Consider the following 18,637-nt stretch of genomic DNA (forward strand, 5'->3'; position numbering starts at 1 on the left):
ATGAACTCCACAAAGAGTGAATCTGCCTCTGTGTCAGATTAATAGGATATTATAATGTCACAGACTTAGAATAACAACAATGGTTACTTTTTGTAATTTTCCAGAGTGTAGTGTTATGTGTACAGTTGCAAACCAACACTGTCATCTTGTGGAATTCTTATGGTACTACACAAGTGTTGAGGTCACTAATGTAGGTTTTTCCCTCAGGAGTTATTTATACATAAGGTAAAGGTAAGGGTCTTTATTGTCACATACACATACATGTTGTGAAATTCATTCTCTGCATTTAGCCCATCCGTCAAGGGAACAGTGGGAAGCCGCTGTGCAGCGCCCAGGGACCAACTCCAGATCTTTATCAGTCTGGTCAATGGCACTGTCTAAAGAACCTAACATGTTTGTTGATGGTGGGGAAACAGGACCACCCGGAGGAAACCCACACAGACACGGGGAGAACGTGCAAAGTCCACACAGAATGGCCCGGGAAGACCGGGTTTGAACCTGGACACATGATTCCACTTCAGATAGTGATATTTTCACTGTTGTAATAATGCTGCTGATGCTGTTGATGCTTTAAGACAATAAAGATAATTTTTCTCTCGATCAAATGTTTTTCATGGATGTGTTTGTTGTTCATGTCAGAGTAAGATTTTGTCTTTTCTGGTGATGACAATATGTGAATGAAGAATGAAAGGAGGCAGACTTCACTAAATTATATCAAACGTTATTTACATACATCTGCATTGCTCAATACAATTTAATGTATTGTCAGCATACAACGATATCACACACTTCTTAACTTAGATTTGCATATTTGCTTAAGGACACCAAAACAACACCACTAATGAGTTCTTATTTACATACTGCATTACATTTTCATTGCACCGATCACTGGCATTAATGTTTTCAACCGATTACCTGCATTATGACCAGAGACTGGGGAAGTAAATAACCCTGATAAACTCGTTACTATGACACCTGTCAGGGGGTTGTATATATTAGGCAGGACAAGAACAATGTGTCCTTGTAGTTGATGTGTTAGAAGCAGCAAAAATGGACAAGAGTAAGGATCTTTGACAAGGGTCAAATTTTGATGGTTAGACGACTGGGTCAGAGCATCTCCAAAATGGTCTGCCGTGGTCAGTGCCTATCAAAAATGATCCAAGGAAGGACTTTTCCTTTGAACTGGTGACAGGGTCATGGGCAGCCAAGGTTCACTGATGAACATGGGAGGTGAAGGCTGGTCCGTCTGGTCCAACAGACAAGCCACTGTAGGTCACACTGCTGAAAAAGTAGATGCCTCAATGGGTCAGGGCTGTTTTGGTGGCAAAAGCGAGACAACATTAGGACCAGCAGGTGGTCCCAATGTTATGGGCGTTTGGTGTATCTTAAGGGTTTTATCTTATTCATGTAGAAACAAATGATTACGGTTACCCTTTTTAAACAACAGTTTTGTTGTGTTCTAACATGGTTTGAGCTTTACATGGAAATTCATCACTGACCCTTTATCTAAAAGTTTCAATTTGTATCAAACTGATATGTTAAACCTTGTCAATAATCTACAAAAGTCCGAAGATACGACATCCTGTTAACGCAAAAGATCTGTCTTTAATCCCTTTCCCACTACAGGCGCTCTTTAAAGCCTTCCTCAGTTGCTTAGTAGCTCAAAAAAATAAAATAAAAGAATACATGGGCTGATTACCACTTACAGGTACTTTGTGGTGTTTTATTCATGTTTGTCCTCAGAATCAGCACCTCAGTACTTTGTCTACACAAACTGTTTGTCATGTCATCTCCAGATGTCATGAGAAGGTTAGTTGCTGCTCTCTTGGTAAAATACTATTTCCACTGTGTTTCGCTCTGGCCAGTTGCAGATTGACAGATTGCCATAAATTTCTCGTAGATCTGACTTAAGGAAACTTCTTTTTTAAACTAAACTAGAAGAACAAACATCTTCAGTGTTTATGTGAGATATAATAGTGCGGCCATACATCTTGGGAAAGAGGTGAAGTGAAGATGTTGCTGCAGCAGATTAAGTTAATGATTGCCAATAGCCATTAATTGAAATTGAACATCAAAATGTGAAATGTTCACATCACACACATATAACACTAAATTTATGATTGATTCACACTTTATTCCTCATTCTTCTTTATTAATTATTTCTTTACTGTCTAAATTTTTGATTTTACGAGTAAAACTTTAAAATGAAGTTAGTTTTTAAACAAATAATTACTGCATAGTGACGTATGTCTTTCTTCCAGGGAGTGGGCAGAATGAGCTGTGAATATGCTAAATATAAAGGAAGCATTGTTTTGCATTTGCACACTAACTGAATTTTGTATACCGTGTAGAGAGGCAAGCCAACATATGTTGAAGTGCATGTATTGATAGATATCTTCCATTAAGAACATAATGTGATTAACATGATCTGCAAAAATAATAAACAGTGATGTCAAATGTTAGACATCTAATGCTAATGTCTATTTTTGGTTCTTTTTTGGTGTTTAATGTTTCCAAATCAATTCTAAGGGTTTAGGGTGTTTGCTGCATAGATAGTAAAGGAAGATCTTGTCAAAAGACTTCCAATAGGCTTCATAGATGCCTGCCTAGGGCACCAAAATTGCATCCAGAAAAAAACATACTTTTACTGTAGAAGTGTTAAAACCAATGTTCCCAGTCATTAGACCAACTTCACATTGTTCAACTTGAGATAGTGACTGGTGATGAGAATATGTGATGAAGAATTAAAGGATCACATGAAAATGTAGTTTACCTAAATTTATAATACTAAAAGAGTTTTAAGGAATAGATACTAATGTATCGTCAGCATACGATGATATCATGAAGATTATCATAGATTTTACACAGTTTTTTGTTCAGGTCAGTGTTGCTTATTTGTTCAAGAACACCAGAAGAACACTGCTAATGAGTTTTTATTTACATGCATTCTCTTGCACTGGTCACTCGTATTGCGACAATGTTTTGTATTCACATTTTATTATATTAATTCAAACTTTATTTCAGACTGGCAAGAGGGTTCATAGAAAAAGAAAATATATACAAGATAAAACTAAATGTTAAAGGTTGTTATCTTATTACAAAGAAAATTTGTTTCCCCTGTTTTAAACAAATGTGGAAAGTCAGCCATGACAGTATTTTGCAAAGGTTTCATTTGTAATAAGCCAGTGTGTTGAATTATAACCAAAAAAAAGTGTGATGTAAAATTTTCTTATAACGGTATATTCACATACATACAAAAATACATTTATAAAACAAATATATTTATAAAATATTTTTCATTGTGTTGACTCTGACCAGCTGCAGATTCACAGCCAGCTGCAGCAGTCAGTTCAGTTTCTGTTCAGTCTGACTGAGGGAGGTTTTTGTATGACGATTTTTCACTGTGTGAACAGATACTGACTGTTGATGTTGTGTCGACCCTTACAGTAGTAAACTGCTGCATCTTCAGCCTGGACTCCACTAATGGTAAAACTAAAATCAGTGTCTGATCCACTGCCTGTAAAACGATCTGGGATCCCTGATGCTCGATTTTTAGCATAGTAAATTAACAGTTTAGGAGTTTCTCCTTCTTTCTGTTGGTACCATTCCACAGAGTCAGAATTAATAACAGTCTGACTGATTTTACATTTGATGGAGACGGAGCCTCCCAGAGCAGAGCTCACTGCTCCAGGCTGAGTCACTGTGACCTGGCCTCTGGACTCTGAGGATACAGAGACAAAAACATAAAGCAGCGTCATGGTTTTGTCTGCTTCATTTCAGAGGGACGGATGTTCATAGAGGAGAGGAGTTTGATTCTCTGGACTTTACCTGTGAAGCAGCAGCAGAGGAGAGTCCAGATGAGGACGCAGATCAAAGTCATGTTTTTGATGAGGAGGATTTCTGTGGCTTCTGTTGTCATGAAGGACAGCTGTCAGTCATCCAGTGTTCAACTCTCAGGACTATAAACTCTCCCAGAGCACTGGAGCATGGTGCTGCTGATGCAAAGTGGCTCTCTATGGAAATGCTCTGACTGACTCCAGCAGGATATTGGATTACTCTGATGATGCTGTTTATCAATGGATCAATCAGTTTGTCACTTTATTGATTAGGGAATTTTCAAACCCTATTTTACATGATTTGGGGTTTATTTTTCTGGACATATAGACAGTATCCAACTGCATCATCTCTCATTAAACTGTATTGCTACAGAAATTACCATCAATTTATGTTAAAGTTAATATATAAAAATAAAAAATTGAGTGGAAATTTATTGGCTATTGTTATTTTTCATGTCAGCTGAAAAAAAGTACCATCAGAGACTATTTTTGTTGAGTTTGTTTGTGTCAAAGTCAGAGAGCCGTGTCTCTCTACAGTGAGAGGTTTTTGTACGGCGGCTCAATGAGTTTGTATCACTGTGGTGGACTTTTGGTGGAGGAACCAGACTGGAGGTTAACTGTAAGTACATTTGATTCCTTTCATATCCCAAATTTTAGATGTATTCTAATTGAAATTCATAGCTGTAGATATAACTAAAATGTTTAGCCTGATAAAGTAAATTTGCAACAATTCCTGAAGGTTTCACAGTGTCGTTAACCAGACAACAATCAACTCTAATTAAATAATGTGTTGCACTTAAACTTTAAGTTTAATTTTGTACATTTTTATCAGATTATTGTAAAAAACAACAAAAAAACAACAACCGTGTATCACTCTGTAAGAAAAAAAAGTTTCATTCCAACTCAATAAATCTACCACTGATTTTGTTCAGTGTTAAATGTGCATGTTACTTGATCCTTCTCCCAGACTCATGATTAAAGCCATTTAACATATTTTAGTGAGAATTGTTTGAGTTTGAAAAGTTGTTTAGTCATTAACAAAATTCCTTTGAATGTTTTAGTAATGAAGCTAGACTGTTCAGTGATGATTTCTGTTTAAATGCAGAGAACAAACACATTATCATTTATAAATGTCATTTATGAGGATTTTGATTGAGACAAGAAATATTTTAGAAGAACAATAAAAGCTTCACAGTCTTCAGGAGATCAAGATTATTTGAAACTCTTAGAAAGTTTGGCAGTTTCAACTTTATTACTGAAACCCGTCTCTTTTGCCATGGTTCAGCAGTGATGCCTGTCTGTTGCCATGGTTACTGAATTTAGAGAGGGAAGTGAAACATTTAAGACCAGTTTCATCCACACTGAGGAAGACCTACAGAAACTAGTAGCCTCCCATTGCTGCATCCAACAATTTAGTTTAGTACATATAAACTTTATTTTCTCTCTCTCTGCAGTGGGTCGTCTAGTCCCCACCCTGACGGTGCTGCCCCCCTCCAGTGAGGAGCTGCAGCAGGGGAAGGCCACGCTCATGTGCCTGGCCAACAAGGGCTTCCCCTCAGACTGGAGTCTGGCCTGGAAGGTGGACGGCAGCAGCAGCAGCAGCAGCTGGGAGGAGAGCAGGAGCCCCGGGGTGCTGGAGAAGGACGGCCGCTACAGCTGGAGCAGCACCCTGAGGCTCCCTGCAGACCAGTGGAGGAAGGTGGGCTCTGTGACCTGTGAGGCCACCCAGGGCTCCCAGGCTCCGCTCTCAGAGACACTGAGGAGAGACCAGTGTTCCCAGTCCTGACCTGACTTACTGGGACTTTGATATTGGCTTTATTCTGCCACAGCTCTCAGTCTCTCTGTAACGCTTCCTCTCTCTTTTTCCCTCACTTTATGGCAGCAAAATCATTTCAGTTTTGAAGTGTAATTTCTTTTTGCATTCAGTAATGTTTAAATTCTCAGTATACTTTAACAATAAAGACGTAATGATCAACCAAGTTGTGTTGAGCATATTATTATAAGAATGACGGCTGTCTCAATGGATCACAGAAGATACATAATGTCCATTGAGACTGAGGTTGTATCAGGGAAAAAATGCATTGATTTTATAATGGTAGCTGACTGTTTTAGAAAGAAATGATTGACTCATGTAATGCACATCCATCTTTTCAGATACTCTAGTATTTCTCTCAGTAAGGGGACGTACTTGAGCTTAACTGCTCTCTTAAAGTTTACTGAAAAGAAAATTCCTTCAAATACTAACCAGATTGTGTAATAAAAGAAGGCAAGACGGTGGCTGTGACATGTATAGTCAGATATCATCAACATACAAATAGATTTTTAAGCTGAATAAACTATGAGGCTCTGGGATCCTGGAAGCCTTTACAAAGTACAAAGAGTGATGAACGTGCACATTATCTAGTTATGGTATTAAAATGCAGTAAGAACTGGTTGTGTGTCTTCTGGTGCATTTTGGGACCAGTTTGAAACAGAGATGGGGCCTCAAGTTAGATACTTGGACTCGAGTGCGACTTAAGTCGCACACACAGTGACTTGAGACTCAACTTGATACTCGTCCTGAAAAGACTTCAGACTTGACTCAGACTCGAAGCGTGGGACTCGTGAACAATGTTTTTATTTTAGGAAACTTCTGACGAGTGTGTCTTTATTCCCTCTCTCCGTTACCTATAACCTGCCTAAGTAACATGTAGCATCTGCTGCGTGTGGCCACATGTGAGACAGAACAACAAACTGCGGCAGCTGCTGTGCCATTCATCATAAACTTTGGCTTTAAAATTTCATACAACAAGACCCAAACAAAGAAGCGCTGAACGTAAATAGGTTAGTAATCTGTGGTGAGTAAACACCACCAGCTCAGCATTTGCCAAGTAACGTTAGCTTGCTTCTTGCTTCAGCTACGACCTACGAGAGGTTTACTCCGACTGTCGTTCGTTATGATAAGATGAATGAGCGTTTGTTTACTTGCCAAACTTGTGGTGGTCGATTAATGTAATTATTACGTCCCGCTGGCTGCCATCACGTTAGTTATTACCGTTGGCTGGAAAGAAGTTACAGGTTTATTGTTGATCATGTAACCTGACAGTTTTATTTAGTTATAATGTTACACTGGTTTGAGAGTCTGGGGGATGTGTGTAATCCACATTTTATATGTAATGTAATTGAATTTCATAGTTGTAGATAAAATATTTAGTCTGATATAGTAAGTTTGCCAGAATTCCTGAAGGTTACACACTGTCATTAATGAGAATAAAACTTAAACTAACTAAAGTTTAACATAAACTTTCTACATTCTCATCAGATTATTAAAAAACAAAACTAACGTGTTAATAGTACATTTCCAGCTCAAGAACTCTGCCAACAAGTTTTAATTCAGTGTTTAATGAGTATGTTTCTCAACCTTTATCCCAGACTACTGAGTTAATATTATTCATTTGAATGTTTCAGTAATGAAGCCTGACTGTTCAGTGATGATTCCTGTTTACATGAAGAGAACAAACTCATATCTTCATTTATGATGTTTGTGTTTGAGACAAGAAATGTTTTAGATAGCTTCAGCATCTTCATCTTATGTGTAATAATTTAAATATGAACTTCTGAGTTTCAGTTTGTTAACAAAGAAAATACACACTGAAATCAAAGAATGCAATTTTAACTTTTTATCTTTAGTACTGAAACCAGTCTGTTGCTGTGGTTCATCAGTGATGCCTGTCTATTGCCATAGTTACTGAGCTCTGAGAGGGAAGTGAAACCTGAAGAACATTTTCCTTCGATGAACAAGAACTAACAGGATGAACTTTAGTTTAGCTCATATAAACATTATAAATCTCTCTCTCTGCAGTGGGTCGAGTCTTCCCCACCCTGAGGGTGAGGGTGTGTTCTAACTCCTTTCTACCAGAACCAGCATCAATTTTTTGACCTACAGTAGCTCGTCTGTTGGATCAGACCACACAAGCCAGCCTTCGCTCCCCACATGCATCAATGAACCTTGGCTGCCCATGACCCTGTCCCTGGTTTACTGCTTTATTTCCATGGACCACTTTTGATAGGTACTAACCACTGCAGACCGTTTTGGAGATGTTCTGACCCAGTTGTATGGCCATCAAAATTGGGCCCTTATCAAAGTAGCTCAAATACTTACCCCTGCCTATTTTTCCTGCTTCTAACATTTCAACTATGAGGACACAATGTTCACTTGCTTCCTAATATTTCTGATTCTCTGACAGCTGCCATGATAATGAGATCATCAGTGTTATTGACTTCCCCTGTCAGTGCTCATGATGTCATGGCTGATCGTGTAATTATAAAGATCAATTCAGTTGTGTAGCTGTCTTAACTGAAAACATTTAAATTAATGAACTCCACAAAGAGTGAATCTGCCTCTGTGTCAGATTAATAGGATATTATAATGTCACAGACTTAGAATAACAACAATGGTTACTTTTTGTAATTTTCCAGAGTGTAGTGTTGTGTGTACAGTTGCAAACCAACACTGTCATCTTGTGGAATTCTTATGGTACTACACAAGTGTTGAGGTCACTAATGTAGGTTTTTCCCTCAGGAGTTTTTATACATAAGGTAAAGGTAAGGGTCTTTATTGTCACATACACATACATGTTGTGAAATTCATTCTCTGCATTTAACCCATCCGTCAAGGGAGCAGTGTGATTAACATGATCTGCAAAAATAATAAACAGTGATGTCAAATGTTAGACATCTAATGCTAATGTCTATTTTGGTTCTTTTTTGGTGTTTAATGTTTCCAAATCAAGTCTAAGTGTTTAGGGTGTTTGCTGCATAGATAGTAAAGGAAGATCTTGTCAAAAGACTTCCAATAGGCTTCACAGATGCCTGCCTAGGGCACCAAAATTGCATCCAGAAAAAAACATACTTTTACTGTAGAAGTGTTAAAACCAATGTTCCCAGTCATCAGACCAACTTCACATTGCTCAACTTGAGATAGTGACTGGTGATGAGAATATGTGATGAAGAATTAAAGGATCACATGAAAATGTAGTTTACCTAAATCTATAATACTGAAAAGAGTTTTAAGGAATAGATACTAAATGTATCGTCAGCATACAATGATATCATGAAGATTATCATAGATTTCACACAGTTTTTTGTTCAGGTCAGTGTTGCTTATTTGTTCAAGAACACCAGAAGAACACTGCTAATGAGTTTTTATTTACATGCATTCTCTTGCACTGGTCACTCGTATTGCGACAATGTTTTGTATTCACATTTTATTATATTAATTCAAACTTTATTTCAGACTGGCAAGAGGGGTTCATAGAAAAAGAAAATATATACAAGATAAAACTAAATGTTAAAGGTTGTTATCTTATTTACAAAGAAAATTTGTTTCCCCTGTTTTAAACAAATGTGGAAAGTCAGCCATGACAGTATTTTGCAAAGGTTTCATTTGTAATAAGCCAGTGTGTTGAATTATAACCAAAAAAAAGTGTGATGTAAAATTTTCTTATAATGGTATATTCACATACATACAAAAAAAATACATATAAAATATATTTATAAAATATATTTTCACTGTGTTGACTCTGACCAGCTGCAGATTCAGAGTGTGTGAGTGCTGCAGAGTGTGTGTGTGTGTGTGTGTGTGTGTCCTCAGTGAAGTGTATCAGTCTCTGCAGTAGCTTCCAGCTGCAGCAGTCAGTTCAGTTTCTGTTCAGTCTGACTGAGGGAGGTTTTTGTACGACACTTTTTCACTGTGTGAACACATACTGACTGTTGATGTTATGTCGACCCAGACAGTAGTAAACTGCTGCATCTTCAGTCTGGACTCCACTGATGGTCAGAGTGAAGTCAGAGTTTGATCCACTGCCTGTAAAACGATCTGGAATCCCTGATGGTCGATTGTTAGTAACATAAATGAGCAGTTTAGGAGTTTCTCCATCTCTCTGTTGGTACCATTCCACAGAGTCAGAATTAATAACAGTCTGACTGATTTTACATTTGATGGAGACGGAGCCTCCCAGAGCAGAGCTCACTGCTCCAGGCTGAGTCACTGTGACCTGGCCTCTGGACTCTGAGGATACAGAGACAAAAACATAAAGCAGCGTCATGGTTTTGTGGGCTTCATTTCAGAGGGACGGATGTTCATAGAGGAGAGGAGTTTGATTCTCTGGACTTTACCTGTGAAGCAGCAGCAGAGGAGAGTCCAGATGAGGACGCAGATCAAAGTCATGTTTTTGATGAGGAGGATTTCTGTGGCTTCTGTGTCATGAAGGACAGCTGTCAGTCATCCAGTGTTCAACTCTCAGGACTATAAACTCTCCCAGAGCACTGGAGCATGGTGCTGCTGATGCAAGTGGCTCTCTATGGAAATGGCCTCATGATCTGCTTCTCTTGTGCTGCTTCCAGTTTTCCATTGAATATGTGAATTGCTGATCTTTTTCCTCTTGCTTCAACTCACTGCTTTTATTGTGGTTGTATATGGACCAAGTTAACTCAGAAACTCTGTACAACAACGTGTAAGAATTATATTTGTCAACAGTGTGATAGAAAGTTCAAAGTAAAACGTAATCATTTTTGTATGTTTTTAAAGAGGTGGTATTATGCTAATTTTCAGGTCCAAAATTTTATTTAGGGGGTATACCAAAGCAGGTTTACATGGTTCAATTAAAAAAGACACCTTTATTGTCATACTGCACATTGCTGTACCTCCTCTTTTCACCCTGTGTTGAAAGCTTTGTTTTAGTTATGGAGTGATACATCTTGTCTCTAAATGATCTTTGTTAGGAGTTGCACATGCGCAGTTCCTAGTTAAGGACTACTAGCCAATCAGAAGCAGAGAAGAACGGGTCAGTGAGAAGCCGGTAAAAAGCTTTGGTTCAGCTGTAGGCTACATGTTGCCAACCAGCTTGGCAACATAGACTGGAGCAAGAGTTTTAGAGTGGTGAGTTATTAATCTGTAACAAAAGTATTTTTCATCCATAAAGTTTTAACTGAGCTCTGTCTCTACATCACAGGAACAACTTTATGTCCATTGACTGCCTGGAGGCTAGCTAGTGTTTGGAAAGGGCAAGGAGAGATATGTGCTGCAGCTCACTGTTTTTCCATCAGTGTTTTAGAGGGGGAGTCGGACTAGCCGCTTGGCGATAGTTATATGAGCCGCATTTAGCTTTCATCCCTGTGTCGTCATAGGGATGAAAGTCAAAAAGCACAATACCACCTCTTTAAAATATGTGTTTGAGTGTACTATAAAATGGCTGATATAGCGCTTGAAAGAAAGACTTCTGACCACCTTATACAGGCCCTTTAGTGAAAAACTGGACAAATACTGGCTGTTTTGCTTAGCTCAGCCCAATATCTTAGATAATAGCTTAGATAATGCCTTCAGAGATCAAGAATTTAAATGATGGATGCAAGTGTTTTCACAACACGTTTCAGAAAGTAACCCAAAGTTCCAAGGTGTCGCGAAGATTTGCGAGAGGGGACTTTTCATTTGTTTGTGTTTGCATCCCTTAGGTTCCTAGATGAATATTAATGGTTGTAGTGTGACAAGTTTTTAGTCTTTTTTGTATGCGGTCACAGGTGATGACCAACCACAGTAACTGTAAAAGCAACAATGGTGACTTTTTCAACTTTAAAATCAACTTGATAAAATTATGAATGTGCAGTTTGTGCTGTAGGTTTGTGTGTGTGTGTGTGTGTGTCCTCAGTGAAGTGTATCAGTCTCTGCAGTAGCTTCCAGCTGCAGCAGTCAGTTCAGTTTCTGTTCAGTCTGACTGAGGCAGGTTTTTGTATGACGCTTTTTCATTGTGTGAACAGACGTTTACTGGTAAAGTGAAAACTCTGACAGTAGTAAACTGCTGCATCTTCAGTCTGGACTCCACTGATGCTCAGAGTGAAGTCAGAGTTTGATCCACTGCCTGTAAAACGACCTGGAATCCCTGATGCTCGAGTGCTAGCATAGTAAATGAGCAGTTTGGGAGTTTCTCCATCTCTCTGTTGGTACCAGTGTAACCAGTTAGAACCATGAACAGTCTGACTGGTCCTACATCTGATGGAGACGGAGCCTCCCAGAGCGGAGCTCACTGCTCCAGGCTGAGTCACTGTGACCTGGCCTCTGGACTCTGAGGATACAGAGACAAAACATAAAGCAGCGTCATGGTTTTGTGAACGGATGTTCATAGAGGAGAGGAGTTTGATTCTCTGGACTTTACCTGTGAAGCAGCAGCAGAGGAGAGTCCAGATGAGGACGCAGATCAAAGTCATGTTTTTGATGAGGAGGATTTCTGTGGCTTCTGTTGTCATGAAGGACAGCTGTCAGTCATCCAGTGTTCAACTCTCAGGACTATAAACTCTCCCAGAGCACTGGAGCATGGTGCTGCTGATGCAAAGTGGCTCTCTATGGAAATGCTCTGACGGACTCCAGCAGGGACTCGGATTACTCTGATGATGCTGTTTATCAATGGATCAATCAGTGCTCATTTGTATGTGGCTTAGTCTTGTGTTTGATTGACAAATTGTCTTCCAGAATTTAGTAAATTCCTTGTAATTCACTACCGCACCCAGCATCACTGTGGGGGAAATTTTAATAAAGTTGTTTAATTCATCATAATTATTGATCACATTTGTCAGGAGGTGTTGGAGAGTTTTGCGTTAGGCATATTTTATTAACAACTGTGTTTGGCAAATTTGTTTGTGTCAAAGTCAGAGAGCCGTGTCTCTCTACAGTGAGAGGTTTTTGTACGGCGGCTCAATGAGTTTGTATCACTGTGGTGGACTTTTGGTGGAGGAACCAGACTGGAGGTTAAGTTAAATTTCAAAGCTGAACATTAAAACAATATTTGATTATATGATATTTGGAATTTGATATATTTGCAGCAGTTATTGAATGCTTCGCTGTGTTCTTATCTAGACTAAAAAAAAAAACATTAATATTAACATTACGTTGTACTCTACTACTCTGCATTCCTCTGTATAAAGAAAATTAAAAATAAGTTCAAGTTTTAGTGTTTTAGTGTCCTGGCTCAAGAACTATGACACTAACTTTTGGATTAGTGTTTAATGTGCATGTTACTTGATTTTTCTCCCATTTGAACACATTTCATAATATTTTTGTGACAATTTTATCAGCTTAAAAAAGTATTTCAGTAGTTGATGATATTTATTTGAATGTTTTAGTAATAAAGCCTGATTGTTTCCTGCACATGAAGACAAGTAACACATTTTTTATGAGGTTTGGCTTGAGATACAATTGTTTAATACGTTTAAATAGTTTAAACAACTGCTGAAAGGTGTTGAAGAATGTACATCAGAGTAAAAGTGTGCCATTTGTAACTTTTTATCTTTGGTACTGAAAACTGTCTGTTGCTATGGTAACGGAGAAGGAGAGAGGAGAGAAGGAAGTGAAACCTTTAAGAACAGTTTTATCCAATCTGAGGAAGACCAACAGAAACTAGCAGCCTCTTCTGCTGCAACCAACAGGATGGAGTTCAGTTTAGCTCATATAAACTTTATTTTCTCTCTCTGCAGTGGGTTGAGTCGTCCCACCCTGACAGTGCTGCCCCCCTCCAGTGAGGAGCTGCAGCAGGGAAGGCCACGCTCATGTGCCTGGCCAACAAGGGCTTCCCCTCAGACTGGAGTCTGGAGACACTGAGGAGAGACCGGTGTTCCCAGTCCTGACCTGACTCACTGGGACTCTGCTACTGGTTTTACTCTGCTCTCTGAACTCTGTAACTCTCTCTATGTCTGTGTCTCTTTCTTTCCCTCAGTCACTCGCTAATCAAATGTTTCGTGGATAGAATTATTTTCTTGATATAATTTCAATTAATTTTACACAATAAAGACCAGTTCATCAAATTAGTTGTTTTCATTTGTCATTGTGAAAGTAACAGATCAGGAGCGGTCAGCTCAGTTGGCAGAGCGTTTGCATCAGTTTATGTGTAAACTGAGTCCTTACTACAGCGGCCTGGGTTTGAATTCAGCCTACGGTCCATGGCTACATGTAGTCCCGTATATGTCTCCCTCTTTCCTTGTTCTATCCACTGTCCTGTCAAAATAAAAGCTAAAAATGGCTCAAAAATATCTTTAAACAAGAAAGTAACAGATTATGCCGTCTTAATAGTTCCATTAAATCCAGAAATTTTTAATATAGCTAAGTTAATGAAATGTATTCATCCTTTGTAGATTCCTTAAAGCTTTAGGGACAACAGAAACTGCTTTGTTACACTAATTGCTTTGTTTGGTGTGGAGATTTTTGTAAATATTTTTCAGTTAATAAGATGTATTGTATGTTACATATGAAATGTGTGAAACAGGCTTAGAAAGTCCAGAAAGTTTAATGAGTCTCAGTGAACAAAAAGGTACGAGTTGAATTTTTTTTTGTATTGTGAAGGAAGATATTTTCAGCTTCTTATGCATTTATAGTATCAGTATTGTCACGATGTCTCAACCATGACTAAGCTGGGAGGTTCTGTGTGTGGATGACTGTGTTACTTTCTGTTTCTGAATGTATGAGGCTGGCTGGTGTGTTTTTTAGTTTTTCTGTCGCTCCGCCTTTCTCTCTCAGCCTTGTGGCTCTACCTAGTTTCTACCCTTGCAGGTTGGCAGGAGGCGTGACTGGTGGGGAAGCATGGGGCTGGCTCACTCACCTGTCTGGCAGACTGATAAGCACACCTGATTCGTATCATGTCTTTCTGTGCAGTTCAGCCCTGCAGTTCTCCTCAGTCTTTGCTGGATTGTTACTGTAGGTCTCTAGCTGGCACCCAGCCTTGTTGCTACCTTGTACTCTCTGTTACGTTTTGTGGTTAATTTCATCTCTGTTCTTTGGATTTCTTAGTCTGGAGAGGACGCCTCCCCTTGTGCCCATACCTGCCTGCTTCTCTGGCAGAGTACACTCTGCCTGCCTTCCCTGCTTATCGTCGAGCCTGCCACCCAGCTGAATCACTCGCTCCCACCTTGTCTTGACTGCTCTTCAATAAACTCTGTGAAAGGCCTCCTGCCTTTTTCTGCTTCTGGGTTCTGTTTAAATCATATCTAACAAGTATCAGCAGTGTGATCTCAAAACATAACGTATCGAACACAAGCTCATAGAAAACTAAACTATTTGAATTCAGTTTAAATCATATATACATATAGTTATTTGCCATTCAATTAGACTTTAAATAAACTATTCAATACCATATTTTAACAAACATAATTATCCAGAAATTATTCTATTATTTTGATCTCTCTATTTGTTAAACGTCTAAAGCGTCTCTGTTTTGTTGCAGCTGTTGATTCAGATCAGTTCCTCTCCAGCTGAGGGAGGTATTTGTGCAACGTTGTATCACTGTGTGAATGAACGGCTGTAATCCTGCTGACAGTAATAAACTCCTGCATCTTCAGTCTGTAACTCCAAACTGCAGACTCGTAGAATGATAAATCAAGAATTTAGGAGCCTCTCCAGGTTTCAGAAGGTACCAGTCTACCTCCTTCCAACATATTCACTGGCTTTACATCAGAGAGACGGTCTGTCCTGGAACAACAGACTGAGATCCAGGAGACTGAGTCAGGATGATTGTCCTGATGAATCTGGAAAACGTGTTACATCTAGGGGTGTCGGGACATAAACATAACCAGGTGTATTTGGTATTGAAAGGATGTTTATTTGAAAAGAAGTAAATAGAACTAAACAGAAAATGGGCCTATGGGTGCTGTGGAAATCAACAAACCAATATAACAAAAAGAGGTCCTCAAAGGAGGATTACTACTCTAACTACAGGTAAAAATAAAAGGGTAAACCAAAACCTCTCTAACTAAAGTACGTTTGCAAACACAAAGCGCACAGCACCCGTGAAAAGAGGAAAAGGGTTATTGAGACAAATCCAGTTTGGAGAAAGATGATCAACATCCAAACAGAAGAGTCTTATTTCTTTAATATGGTGCATAACATAACAACAGATGGAAGAAGGTAAATGCTGCACTCTTTCAAATTATTTATCAAAACCCACCTCTTTAGACTAGCTTTTAACCTCAAATAATGTTACATTGTTACTGCTGCTGTTTGTTATTTATATGGTTGCCCCTACGCTCTTATGTATTTTGCATAACATGTTTTATATTGTTCATAATTTTTTAGTAATCAATCAGCCTGTAGTGTGAGGGCTTTACACACATAATCGTAATTTTACAGAATTAACTCCCTTATTTCAATTTGTCATCAGTCATGAGTTCATGCACAGTTTTAATTTGTTTTTGGTTTTCTGTGAAAACATGTAGTGACCAGAGGAACGTTTACATAACAACTATTAAATCCCTAAAGGTGAGTTGTTGTCCCAAAAGGCAAAGACTGCCTGACCCAAAGCTGAACCTCACCCAGCAAGAAGGGAAACTAACTTTCCCAGCCATTAGACATTGCCTTTACAACCCAGGACCAAATAACTCCCAACTGTGACACTTTCCAGAGGAACAACTGTCTTCAAATCCCTGATAAATGATGAAGATGCCCTGGTAATAGAGCCAGCATGGGCCTCAAATCTAAGGCCCCAGCCCGGCCCTGACCCAAGACGCCCAGGCCGCAGCCCGCCCATGTCCGACAGCTTATTAGAATTCATGTTTTTTTTCCTCCTCTCCATAACACAGCCTACTGTTGCAGCCATTGTTTTTACTTGCATAGTTGTTATATTCTAAGTTAATTTAGAAAAATGTTTGGAGCATTTTATTTAGTTTTTTTTTTTTCAAGTTTAGCTTATCAAATCAACACTTGACTTGCCTACAATAAAATCCATAGATAGCCTATAAAACACTTCAAGCATATCACAATGTTAGTTTAAATGTTTTTATCACTCATAATAAAAACAGGTTGTCTGAAAAAGTTGAAAATGTGAGTTGTCTTATATGTAACTGCTGACAAATTTGCATTGTATTTTTGGCCAGATAAAATCACAAAAAAGTATGAGAAAAATGAGTAGCCTAAGTACAAAATGAGGCAAAATGGGGGCAGCCGAGCCAGGAGGGGCTGCAGAATATATGCTCCACACAGCTCAATACAGCTCAATGATTTTAAATAAAAAATCTCCTTTATATATTAGACCCTTAACTTGTTTAGCTGCCCCAGACTTCTGTGCCCTGTGGTATTAAATGCATCTGCTGTTGCTACCAGTAACGAAGGTTACAGGCGGAACCCTCTACTGGACACTATGGGTACTACCTCCTCCAGTCACGCACGCACTTGCCCACTGAAATTTTATTGTGCACGTAGCCGACCAATAGGACGTCGCTACCGATATGTGCGTGACGTATAAATAGCACTGGGTGAAGACTGTTCTGTCACCAAACCCCCCGTGACAGGAGAGATAGCTGCAGCGCCACAGCCCCTTCTGCATCAGACCTTGCAGGAAAGAGAAAACGGATCCCACCGAACAGGTAGGCAGATCCGTCTCCCTCTCAATGCATCAACGCTGAAAGCCCAACCACTTAGCTTCACAGCAAGACGTGGTGGAGACTGGCCGCCGCTTGGATGGTCTGTACGACCTCAGCGGCTAGACCAGCCTGAGTCTGACTCACCACAATTTGAGGAGAAAAACCTAGAGAGGCTGGTCTGAGTGCACGGGGAACGCAGAGTTAGCTCGCATTGCTGTATTGTCACGCATTGCTGCATTGTCACCGCCATAGCAGCAGCCCTTCGTTCGGCTGCCAGGCGATGTAGGCGACACGTTGCACAGGCCGGACAGCCGGCTAGCAGGAGGAAGCCCAGGTCCTACTACCGTCTCGCTCGGATGCCACCGGAGAGCGACGTGGGACATGGGCTTCTGTCCCAGTGGTTTGACTGGCGCAGCAAAACCCGGGCCCTCCCACTGTCTCTCTCGAGCTTAGCAGGAGAGCATGTGGGCCGTAGGTCGGATCATTAGCTTAGCATTGGTGAACGTGCAGTTTTGTGGAGACTGAAGTGCATCTGAGATGGAGGGGGTTCGGTGGGAGGATAATGCTCTTTAGGAATGTAGTGTATTTAATCAGTTGAACATTCACAGCATTTTCAGTGTGTACACAGCAGCACATGAAACACAAATAATGCATGCTGGACACATAACGGAGGGAGGAGTTCTGGTGGTGTACATCACCTCTGTCATCATCCGTGGAGGTGGTGACAGTGAGCATTCGCTGTTTGCTGAAGAAAAAGGATGCTGAGGCAGTAGGGACACTGCTATTTATACGTCACGCACGTATCGGTAGCGACGTCCTATTGGTCGCTACGTGCACGATAAAATTTCAGTGGGCAAGTGCGTGCGTGTGATTGGGGAGGTAGTGGTACCCCTAGAGTCCAGTAGAGGGCAAGCCTGTGTGAGATAGAACTTCCTTTTTTCAGGTGAAAATGATGCTCTCCACTCAAACCCATTCAATCTTAATCTTCATCTTAGCTGAAAAACCAAACTTTTGCCCTCAATTACAGACACACACTACAACACAGTCTTAAACACTGCTGAGATAAATTAAAAACAATCTACAAAAACTGTTTTGTAGGTATGTTGCGTGTGGTTCTCCACATGATAATCAAACAAACAAACAAAAGAATCAACAAATCTATACATGTGCACATTTATTTTTCCTCAGTGTACTGTACAGTACAACAAATCACAACAATGATTCTGTCCCGGCATCTCTTCTTTGGTCTGGGACAGGCCTGAGAATCTGTTTCTCCACCTCCTCCTCCTCTACGTCCCCTCCTCTCCCTGCTCTACTTCCATCTCCTCTTCCTCCTCTACGTCCTCCACCTCATGCTCATCCTCCTCTTCCTACTCCTCCTCCACCTCGCCTCCTATCTGTACTTCTCCTCTCCCTCCTCCTCTTCC

The 18,637-nt window shown here is 39.8% G+C and overlaps 1 gene segment (V, D, J or C); it reads right to left on the bottom strand.

Moving 5' to 3' along the window:
• Positions 1-12,077, bottom strand: part of LOC119907104 — a 56,004-nt gene extending 43,927 nt beyond the window's left edge. The window contains 2 exon segments of the V gene segment in view: positions 11,629-11,935; positions 12,026-12,077. Coding sequence covers positions 11,629-11,935; positions 12,026-12,077 — 359 coding nt within the window.
• Between the last annotated feature and the right edge of the window lie 6,560 nt (positions 12,078-18,637).

Source organism: Micropterus salmoides, unplaced genomic scaffold (genome assembly GCF_014851395.1).
Source record: "Micropterus salmoides isolate LMB-PRFRI ecotype aquatic unplaced genomic scaffold, ASM1485139v1 Ms_hic_scaffold_17, whole genome shotgun sequence".
Classification (NCBI taxonomy): Eukaryota; Metazoa; Chordata; class Actinopteri; order Centrarchiformes; family Centrarchidae; genus Micropterus; species Micropterus salmoides.